The following is a 12,578-nucleotide window of genomic DNA, read 5'->3' on the forward strand; positions in this document are numbered from 1 at the left end:
CATGTATTCCTACAGTCCCCATTAACACTAAAGCTTGTCAAGAAATTAAAGAGTTATATGGTTTTTGTCCTTGGGTTTATAATTTGTTTGAGAGTAAATTTTTGAAAAATAAAATAAGCTCTAATGTACCTATTTATTTTTATTTTTAAGAATATAATTCTTTATTTTTCAAATTTAAAATTTAAATCCATTTATTACCACCATTAAAAAATTTTATTAATTTTTAGGTGTGACATTTTAAATTTTTTAAAAAATTCACTTGATAGTCATATAATAATAAAACGTTGAAAATATTTATTAGAGTTTTTCCTTAAAAACTCATTCAAAATCGTAATAATTAAAATTTTTTGTTGTAATAGTATTCTTAAGAAAAATTGACACCATCATTTTGATCAAAGTAGTTGACAGTAGTAACTATTTAGACTAATTAATAACACTGTAAAAGTAGAGTGACTAAATTATGTCAAAAATTAAAGTATATAGATTAAATCTCAAGTTTCAACATAGTCTATAGGTCAAGATTGAAATTTAACCATTGTCTTATAAAATCAAAAAAAGAAAAAAAGAAGAAAGAAACACAAACCTAGTCACGTGTTTAATATATTTGGGGTATTCAAATTATATATAATCACATAATATTTTGAATACCCCAAATGTATATAATTTGATATCTAATATATATTTTAATTTCTAACATAGTTTGATCTCTATATTTTTATAATGCTAAAAATTAAAATATTTATTAAATATCAAATTTAGGTATATTAGAATGGAAAAACTAAAATTTAATCATTTTTTTTGTAAAGGTCAACATTCCTTTTATATATAGGTATATAGATAAAACACACAAATTTTGAACATTCCTTTTATATATAGGTATATAGATAAAACACACAAATTTAGTTCACAATTTTTCTCTCTCCTCCTAGATAATTACTTGGATTGAAGCTCGGTAAAACGAATTTGGATATTTGTTAACATTCGATTTATTTTTACGGATTTAATTATTGTAGATTTGGGTGTTAAAATTATCATTTGCTATAAATTTAGATAGATATCTCGAATATCTATTATCTAAATATATTTTATTTATTTAAATAATTGATGTAAATTTAGATATTCGAATCTATTAGCTACAAAATGCTTATAAATTTAATTTTATATATGTAAAAGAATTGTAGGGATTGTAATAAGGATATTTCCATGTTTTGATATCCAAAATGAATGGAAATTTTGAAATTAAAATTTTTTATTTGAATGTGAAAGGGATATGAATATTTAGTTGGAATTTGAATAATAAAAATCCAATAATTTGTAAATAATAAGGAATTTAAGTTTTAGATAAATCTATAGATTCAGATTGGGGTTTTTAAGAAGAAAGACAAGATTTAGGTGAATGGGCATGTTTATAAGCACAACACAACCATTCAGTGTGCTTGGATATCTGGACCAAAAGAAATGTGTGTAATAGAAAATAGAAGCAGAAGAAAAGAAGATTAGCGGCTCCAAAGAATGCGATTTCTGATAATATTTAAACTGGATATTCTAATGTCACATTTAGTTAGTTGGCAATGAAATAAATAATAAGTATTGTATCCTTTGGTAAATATATAAGTAATTGGTGTTTGATTGATTAAATAATACTATTATATTATTTAGTTGAGTAAAATAATATTAAATAACATATAATGACATTCATACCCTTACATTATATTAATCCTTTTTTTTTATCTTTAAGAATAAATTGTTCAATTATTTTCATAATAATTAATAATATTTAAATATAACCATATTTATCTATTATATAAAATTATTTACCTTTCTTTCATTATAAATCCCCTCTCTCTTTATTTTTTAGTTTTACTCTATCTTTCTCTCTCCTTACAACTTCATCTTTATCCTATATTTTTCTAGAAACAGCACAACAACTCATATCCCAACCAATGTCATTGCCTTCGTCGCATCCATCCATCATAGGCTTCCATCAACCAACCTAGATCATCCCCAACTTTCATCCATAGATTTCTCCTAAGCCTTTCTCTCCTCATGCCTTCCATGTCACATCTTAAATTTCTAATTGATAAAATTGTAATATTATAGCAAGATTGAGTATTGGCCTAGTGGTTAAATAGTGTAGTTACCATTGAGACTTGAGTTCAATTCCCCTTGCTCATTAATTCTTTTTCTTTTAAAGCTTGTGTCGTCCACCCCTAGCAAAATTGTCAGATTTCATCAATTTTTTTTTTCATCTTTTTCCTCTTCTTTTCACCTATTGTTGTCTCCTCCCCTTCTATTTTCTCACAATTTCCCTTCCTTTTCTCCATTTTTCTTCAATTATTTTCTGTTAACCCTTGTGCAACCCTTTTGTGTTCTCTTTTTCTTTTACTTTTCTTCTTGTCGAATTCATCTATATTGCTCGAATTTTTCATTGGTTCTTCGAATCTATCATTCATGTGGAGTAAGTTTTTTCTTTCGATTAGATCTTATATCGTTTCCTTCTTCCTTTATTTTTTACTTTGGCCTAATATTATTGGTGCCATAGTCGAATATTCTATACTAACTTTTAAATGTTATTTTGATTGAAGGGCCAAACCCAAATGCCTCGGATTAGTAGTGACATTGGAAGCTATTCGCATCTCCACATTAAATTGAAATAGAGTAAGTAAGTGATCAGAAATTAAATTCGATTTGACACTGTTAATCCTTGTTCTGGTCGAACATTATAGGAGGTGTCCAAAGGCTAGTTTTAATCGAATTTCATTCATGTTGTGTACAGATCCGATCTAGAGTTGTCTAGATCTAAGTTGTAGAAGTTGCGGCTACGTTAGTGCATCAGATTCACGTAAATTAGGTGTGGGTCTGACCTATATGTGTATTAGTGTTTAAAAAATGGTATATTTTATGCATGTGATTAATTATGCATGCTGGTTTTGGGCATGGTCGAATGGCCTGGTGACAGTTAGGAGGTATACCAATATTGGTAAATAATAAGAGGTAATGATCGAATGTTAGGGCCTAAAATTATGACTGGTTGTGTGATATTCAAGTTGTATAATGTGTAGTATTAAATCATGTTACTGATTGAGATTGTTAATATCGAATGCATAAAAGTATGCTATCGTTACCGATAAATTTAATGCATGTAAGCATGCCACTGAATTGAGATTGATATTGATATTGAAAAGTGTGATTTGCTTAATTGAAAGTATGTCATATTGCATTACAAAAGCTTGGGTAATGATTGGGTGATGGAGGTGTTTCGTGGAGTACTGACGGTTTATTCGCAACATTGGTTAGTCAGTATACTGCACCCCGGAGTATTATGAAGTACTGGCAACTTATCGTATCTTATTGGCAGCTTGTCTGCATAATACTGGCAGCTTTAACTGCATACTGTTACTGGTGGCTTAAACACACCGAGCTTCAGCTCTTATTACTTTGGTGTTCGGATGACGAGTTTTAGGGAACTTGTGGTGTGTAGCGGATGGAGGGGTAGGACTATTGCATTGTATCATTGAACATGCCATATACATATGTTGATATGCCATGATAATTTGTATGAATTGTACATTATTTGTATGCCTCATTGACTGATTGTATGCTTATTTTTGCTTAGACTCACATCGAGCTTTTAAGCTTACCCCCTAGTTTAATCTTTACAGAAAACCTTCAAGATTAGGCTTAGACTCGGCATTCGAAGGTTTCATCTCGAATTTTCACCCAATATAGTATTGTAAAATTTCCTTATTTTATTTTGGGACTGTAATTTTTATTATGGATTGTGGTATGAATGATTTTTATTTTGGATTTTTGCATGCATGAGGTATTTGTATGGAAACTGAAAAAATTAAATAACTGGCCTAACAAGATTTAAAATATGGATTTTATACAAAATCGAATGCAATACTTTTTTTCGCTATGTAACAGTAAAACGAGGTTTTTAAAGAGTTTTGAAAAAGACAATTGAATTTTTTTTCAAACGACATAACTTTCTAATAAATTGGACTTAAATTATAAATATCCTATCAAACTGGTGTTTTTAAAAAATCTAATGCAATTGCGCTAAGTTTATCGAAAATTGTTCAAAATAGCGATTTTTAAAACAAACATTTTTACTTGGCAATTTCGGTGGCTAATGTAACCTTTAGGATTTGGCCATAATGTCTAGGCTGGGTTAGGGAGGTTACATTCCACCGATTTCAGCAACAAACTTGCTCTCTAACCACTATTGTTGAAATCCATACTTTCTTTCTCTTATTTTCGGTTTTTGTTTGCATGTATGCTTCATTGGCTTATTTGAGAGTTCATTTATTGATGTGGTTCAATTATGGTTAAAAAATATCATGTTTTAAAAGGGTTTTTTGGTTTTAAAAAGAGGAAGTTAATTCGTGAGGATTAAGATCCACTTCATTAATTTTTCATTCATTAATATTCCATACAATAATCATCACCATTCAAGTGTGTAGGATCCATTAAAGCCCATTTATTAAATGTGAAAATCAACTTGTGAATAGTCGTTTAATGCTCCCATCACCATATAGTTATTACGAGAGCTTTCAGAATAAGCCATGTATCCATCATTCCATGGAATGGTGATTACACCAACCAAACGAACACTCTACTATAGTGCATCGAATCCTCCAATACTAGCATAGCTATTACAATGAACCTGTAACACACCGATACCTGACTCGATTGCCGAGTCCAAGTTATAAGGTGCCGCATTCGTTGCGGAAGCAACTACAATCTATAACATTCAATTCAACTTTAATATGCATTCAATTACAAGTAAATCATGCATAGTAAACAATACATAATCATTTTCGAGTCTTATACAAGCTTACAAAAGCTCGTTTGCTATCTTGATGTCGATATGGACCAAATTGTAAAGAATATAAAATTTTGAGTCAAGATCACTGTGAAAACCTTGCTTTGTTCCTTGTCACAACGTCAAATGTTCATTGTCGCAATGTGACAATTTGTTACTTCCAAATTCAACATGTTACACGTTAAAAGAGACCTAAAATCATTTATATACAATCTCATGCATCCAAACCTACCAAATGATTTCAAGTAAAAATAAACTAAATAGTAATCTCCAAAAAACACCAACTATTCAATCTAACTTATACCATTCATATATTAAAAAATCAACCTAAATTCATTCAAGTGCATAACCATTAATCTTAAGACTTAAAACCAACTAAATGAAAACATCCAAACACAATTTCAAAACATTAGCATAAGATCATACCATACACAACTTAACCATTTGAGACATTTAGCTAAAAGTCCCTAGGTACTTGCCACAAAACCAAAACAAACGAATTATACAAACTTTGTTAAGTCAAAAATATCGGTCTGGATGCTAGCTTCAAATCTCGAAGGTTACTTAAACATGTGCAAGGAGAAAACAAATCGTATGCTGAGTAGTAGGGCTCAATGATACTTTCATAAAACAAAATAATAAGATGTAACATTACTAAATTGTTATATTACATATATGCATAAAACTGTCCACATATTAGTATACACCAACAATTTGGTAAACCCTATCTATTCAACATGATAAGCTAGTTAACCAAATTAGATTATTCGTTAAATACTAAGTTCTAGGTTACACATGAACACATGCATTTATACCTTTCACTTCAAGTCATGTAAATCCAATTTCAGTCAACATCAATGACCAGTTACATCACCATTGAAATCTATTACTGGAGTCTATCGAGCCATTCATATTTGCACCGATCCCCAAAGCTCGTTTCTAATAAATTCATATAGTAGTTTACATGTTTTTTCTATCGTGAGACACAAATATATAAAACACATCAATTTCATCATCATTCCATAACTCTTACCTACTACAGTCATCCCGAGTTGCCCGACAACGATGACTTTAAAAAAAAAAAAACACAATTTACCATTCTGGGTGACCCGACATTGATGGTTCATTCAATTCAATATAATACCATCCCAGATGGCCTGGAAATGATGGTTTTCTTTTATTTATGTTTCATCATCCTGGGTGGCCTAGCATTGATGGCATTCATGATCTATTTATTCTACCATCCCTAGTAGCCCGACAATGATGGTTCATACTAACTATATATCTTACCATCCTAGATGGCCTAGCACCGATAGTTTTCAACCTAAGGCATGATAACTAAATCGATGGTACTCGGGACTGTTATTAGAATAATACCAAATTGATACACATTATAACTATGTAACACATTTCAATCTCATCAATTCATTTTAGTCCTTTATTCTAATATCTTCTAACACATTCAACATTACAATACACTTTATCATAATATACTCACCTTGACATTTCATGTAATAGTCTGTTTTTCAGTGGTGTCGGAAATTGTGGTTTCGAGGCCACAAATCCGATGAGTAAGTTCGTAAATATTATTATTTAATATTTACGAGTCTAATATGGTATTAAAATAAATTTTTATATTGGCAATTTATGTTATTCGAATGAACAATTAGGTTCAAATGGTATAACCCTAAAGTCAAGTAGTTTTAGAAAATAAGGTATCGAGACCTTGTTTCTATAAACTGAGCAGTAAATATTTTTATAAATATTTATGGAGTGTTATCTAGGTTGTATTAAAGTTTCGTTAAGAAATTTTAAAGTTTAGTTGGTTAATTAAACAAAAAGGACTAAATCGTAATAGTTGAAAAAGCCAATCACTATTAGTTTAAAAGTGTTAATTTATTAAGTAATTATAATTGGATAGCCTTAATGAGTAAATTAGACATTCTTAAGATAGTGGGACGGTTGGATTCTTTAATTTCTTTTAATTAAAATGCTTTATATGTTGTTTTATTATTAAAATAAAGATTAAAGGTTAAAAATATAAGAAAACATAAAGCTTTATTCTTCAAATTTATTTGTTCTTCATTGAAACTCTATGGCAAGAAGAACCAACGTTCGGCTATGCTTCAATTCATGCAAGGGAAGCCATTTTTACTCGTTTTTAACAACTTTTATATTTTTAAGATTATTGCAACTAGGTTTAACTAGCACGTACCTTTATTTTTGAAACTGTTAAAGATTTTGAATTTTTCCATTGATGAATCTATATGATTTTAAATGTTAAATGATGAATTTGAAGTGTTAGTTTTGTTAAGTAATTTTGATGAATTTAACGATTAGAGATTAAATTGTTGAAATAGTAAAAATACAAGGACTTGATGTGAAATTGTTGCAAAAATAGGTTGGAATGGAATCTATCACTATTCGGCTGGTATTAATTTTCAATAAAAATGGTTAATTTGCATGTTTTAGGCCCAAGGACTAAATTAAATAAAAGTAAAATATTAGGGGTAATTTTGTAAAAATATAAAAATGACTAAATTGCATAAAGTGAATTAGTTTTACCTTGATGTCACGACGACACTCACTGTTTGTTTGAAGTCATGATGCGGTACCTTGACTTCGCGACGCTAATTCGATAGTTTTTGAAATTTTGCATTTTAGTCCTTAGCCAACCTCAATTTACCGAAATAGCTTTCGTAAGCTCGATTAAAGCCCAACTTGGATTATATACCATGTTGTAAATATTTAATGAGTTTAATAACATGTATTAATCATTAAATTGAATTGCAAATGGAATCGTAGTTGCTTCAGCAACGAATGTAGCATCTTATAGCCTAAACTCGACGATTGAGTCGAGTATGGGGTGTTACATAATGATATCATTCTGTGATAACCTAATCTGATTTCCATACATGATTTACATGTTTGAATTAACATGCCTTGACAAATATGAAAGTGATTGGTATGTGTTAGGTAATAATTTGATTCGGTGATATTATTAGGATGATATTTATGAATAGGTTATGTTTTGACAATATTATAAATGGCTTCAAAAGGATATATGATGTGATGGTTATATGTGTTTATATAATGAGAATTGGGAAATGCGATATACAAATGTCTAATGAAAAATATTGGTGTATTCAAGGGTTTTGTTATCGGTGTATTGGAGGGTTGCGCTATTGGTGTGTTCGATATGATTGTGCTACTTAGAGTGTAGAATGATCTAGTATAACAGTATTCTGTTTTGTGTTTAAAGCATGAGTTAGTAAAATGTTATTTTATAATGCTATGATATAGCTATATATATTTATGTTAGTATGCTTTTTCGCTTAATAGTTTTACCTTGAATTCAAATTATGTTAGCACCACATCTTTGTGACAAGTACCATCAACAAACCCCAATTTATTCTTAAACAATAATGCTATACGTATTGACCTACTCCATATACTATAATTCTCTATTACTGTTAATTGATGAGAAACCAATAAAGTACTTGGTGTGTCTAAAGGATGAAGATACTACGGATTATAATCTAACACCTTTGTACTGATTGTTGCATTCAACTGCACATTGTTGATGTTGTTCACATCTATTTGAACATTGTTTGTGTCATTCACCATCATGATTCTTCCAAGACTTCGATTTATGATCAAGAATTAAAGAAATACTCAAACACTAACCAAGAAACACTAAGAAAATATCAAAGAACTAAACAAAAATGAACTAAACAAGTTAAGCAGACTTCCTCTACGGCCAGAGTACTGTTAATAACAAACACTAATCAAGAATCGATCAACAATCAGGATACATATTGATTCTGACTTATTTGGTCCATTATTCATCTCTCAACAACCCATTATTTATGTCTTATTCATTGTATGTTGGGAGTGCTAATGATTGATTTTTTCAGATGATTCCATTAAGTTTGAGTAATGGTACATGTAGATATCGCTGATCCACTGTCTTTCTCCCACACTGAGCAGATAAATGATATTATATCTCAGGTTTTCTTCCTCTATATATATTTTAACATATGGATACCACATGCAGTCGATTGTACATCTCTCTCCCTATTCCAACCTTGCATTTCTCTTGGGGAATTCTCCGCGACGAATAAGTGCATGCTATTGCTCGTAGAAAACCCTATATTAACACTTTCTGTATCTATGTTTGTATGCATTTAGCATTGTTAAACTTTGAAAAAGTAATGTTTGGTAGTTTTATTCTCAGTTATTTACCATATTATCTTGATGGAAAGCTATTGTGAGGCATGTCATCTTCATCTACCGTATGCTTGCAATTTCTTTACATAATTCTGCCCTATGATTGACATTTGAGAAGTGTTCCTTCTCATTTGACCATAAAGAAATGGAAGAGTGCCTTCCAAATTTTTGAGAAGCTGCCGCTTTTATATTAAGCTGAGGTTGCTTAATTAATTACATTGTTGAGATTTGCAGAGCTGCGCACATGGAGCTTATTGCACAGGTTCCCTGGAGAAAGGCTGTGCTTTGTGAGAGCTACAATGTTTCCTTTTGTACATTTTTTAGTAGTTGTGTTGTGGCCCAATATTGCTAATGACACTTTTGTTTCTTTTGCCTCTTGCTATGTGTAATGGCAATGCAGTTTTGCCCCCAATAACTTTATTCTGCAGATTATAAACAAAGACTTTGGATATGTGGGTTGATGGGGATTGGGGATGTATTTTTTCTTTGTTGATAAGATTCCCAAATTATGGAAAGTTATCTGGGCAGAAGCTGGAAAATAATAAAGCAGGTACCTAACTTACCACCACACTTTAGGGACAGTTTAGGATTTGGTTTGGACACTTATAAATGAAAGGTTTGCATAAAATTGAGAGATTTCGGTAACAACATTCGATTTAAAAAATAGGATTGTACAAAAAAATTATATCTATTTAAAATATGGATTAGATTTGGATTAAAATATTTAAATTAAAAGTTCATTTTTTAAATTATAATATATTATATTATGTTGTTTTTATTTGGTAAATTATAATAATAGGGCAAAGCCTAAACAACCAATGCGACTAGTGTGACTTAAAATCAAACTACAACTGAAATAGTAATCAACTTTAACAAGCCATCACATGAGGTTTAGGTATTATTATATTTTTAAATAGATGTGGGTGGATAATATATATATCAAGAAAAGATAAAATAAATAAATCCATGAGGGAAAGTATTGGTCCATATATATATATATATATATATATAATTAATATATTTTCATTATGCTGAAAGCTTAAAGTTTGTATGTACAATCCTCTGTATCCAAGCATGTAAATTTTTTGGTCAAAAAGGTATTCGATTATTTTCAATTTTAAATTGAATAAATTAATTTTTTAAAGGATTAAAGTAATTTAGTTCCTGTGAATTTTAAGAGTAAGAAATTAAGAATAATTAATTTCGGTATTAATATTTTTTCTCAATTATATATAATTTTGATTAGTATAATAACAAATTTAGCCTTAAATGTTTATACATTTTGTCAATTGGACCTAATTTATCAAATTTATCAGCATCATTTGTTCAATTGTTCTTAGTTGCTCACTTTCAAAATTAACAGAAATTAAATTGCTCTAATTTTATCAAGAGGGATCAATTTACTTAATTTTGGAATTGAAAAGAATTGGAGATGTGATTTTACCAATTTTATGATCTCATACAAATTGCATCTCTGGTCATGTAATGATCCTTTTGCAGTTCTCAAGTTCCCATTGAACTAGTTTATTGATGAACACAAAAAAATTTCCAATTATGCAATTAAATGATAGCAGCCTCAATCTTTATACACGGAATTCACAACCCCAATACCATTAAGGATTCTGGAATACAGATATCTACTGCAAGAGGGGTATTAGGGTTACAATTTATGTCTGAGCCTCAAGTATTATGCACCTCCCACCACTGGCTTTGATAGTTTGATTTGTATAACTAATTTAATTACTTTTATTATTTGCATATGATAGAATTTGAACCTTAAAATAAAAATTACTAGAAGTGAGGCATAGTATTTATAACTAGAATATTTATAAATTTAAAATTATTTTAAAAAAAGAATTCAATCTTTGAAAGATTATATATAACTTTACATAACTTTCGCAACACTCTGCGATGTAATTTGTGACCAAAATTTAGAACTGCAGATAGCTCTATGTTTGGCTACATGTGAAAAGTATCAATACAGCATGTGTATGTATGACGTTTGTCGTCATAAAATTGAGATGCTTTCTCAAAGATGGAATTTGGGTTTCCTTTTTCTTTTCTTGTTCAAAAGGTAGAAAGAATTCATAAAATTGGAGAAAACATGACACTGTATACCTTTACTCTGATTCATTGAAATTCCGTAGCTATATGCCAGTTCCAGAGGAACTATGTATTGTGGACTGCAAGCTGAGGCCCAACTGAAGATCCAAGGATTTACACCATTGCTTTGATGGCTTGGTGCTGTCAGCTGGTGTTATGGTGAAGATGGAGGAATCTTGTTGGAAATGGATGATTTGTGATGCACCAAGACGTGTTTCTTGTTGGTATTGGTCGAAACTAATTTGAGGAGGCTCTTGGTATAAAGTGAAGTGATTAGGATAGCAGCTGTCGTGCAAAGGCTGAAGATAAGAGTTGATGCTGGCTGCTCTTTTGGCTTGAAGCTGCAACCTTTTCTTCTTCATCCTCTCTTTCTTGTGAGCATTTTGATGACCTCCCAGCGCCTGCGAGTTCGCGAATTCCTTGAAACAATATCGGCACTCGAATTTCTTCTCATCGGTACTGTCTCCGTCGTCTACCCCGGCAGCCCTGCTCGATGAACTTATGCTTTCATCGCCTTCAACGCAACCTTTGAGGAAGTTGCCATTGTTCTTACTAGGGCTAAGCTCAAAACCAAACAACTTAAGCTTCTTACCACCGCAGGATCCTGCTTGAGAATAGCCATTTCCACTGTCACAAGTGTGATAAGCGCCACTACAGGCATCTTTTGCCATCTCTATATATGTAGTGAAATATGGTAAATTAGAAGCAAAATGTTGCTAAAATGTATCTCTACCGATATGGAATATGAGTTGTTTGGATTGTAGTTGCCCGTTTTATAGTAATTCTATGGTCTCCCACAATTCAACGCAATGCATATTAAATAGTGATGAGCATCCTAGCAAGCAAGAATATAATAAAGGCAAAACAACTAGAAAAGTCAGATGAGAGAAGTCGTTCCATGCATTAATACTTTATGTTACAAATTATTAAATAAGTGAACTTTGGGAAGGGATACATACCACTTAGAAAATCTTTTTAGTACAAAAGAGGCTGTAATTTGAAAATAAGAAAAGAAGAAGTAAATGTCAAGATTGAGTTTTAAATATATAGGATATCACATTTCAAAAATGATTAAATTTGTGTTTATGAAGTTGAAAATTCCTCAATCAAAGATGATACAATGTGCTTAAATATTCTAGGGAAGAATTTTATGATGAGTAAACTTTAAATATAGATGAAAAAGACCATCAATGATGGTATCACTTGAACATTTTTAAACAATTAATCCAATTTGGAAAGGAAGATTAAAGTATATCTAATTTAGAAAAAGTCAAAGAAACATGGGCTTAATTCTAACTTGCACTGTACTTAAACCCCACTATTGGATGGCCGAAAAAGAAAAACCCCATAATTCCCATCATTATTTTGTTAAACCAACAAGTGGTTTCACCATACTCTAAGCTTATAACAAATTAAC

The 12,578-nt window shown here is 30.6% G+C and overlaps 1 protein-coding gene across 1 annotated transcript; it reads right to left on the minus strand.

The window, feature by feature from the left end:
- Window positions 1-10,898: 10,898 nt before the first annotated feature.
- Window positions 10,899-11,971, minus strand: LOC108477570 (zinc finger protein 5-like). Its single transcript, XM_017780102.2, has one exon. It carries the CDS (start codon window positions 11,830-11,832, stop codon window positions 11,206-11,208), a length of 627 nt encoding a protein of 208 aa, XP_017635591.1. The 5' UTR covers window positions 11,833-11,971; the 3' UTR covers window positions 10,899-11,205.
- Between the last annotated feature and the right edge of the window lie 607 nt (window positions 11,972-12,578).

The sequence above is a fragment of the Gossypium arboreum genome, chromosome 12 (genome assembly GCF_025698485.1).
Source record: "Gossypium arboreum isolate Shixiya-1 chromosome 12, ASM2569848v2, whole genome shotgun sequence".
NCBI lineage: Eukaryota > Viridiplantae > Streptophyta > Magnoliopsida > Malvales > Malvaceae > Gossypium > Gossypium arboreum.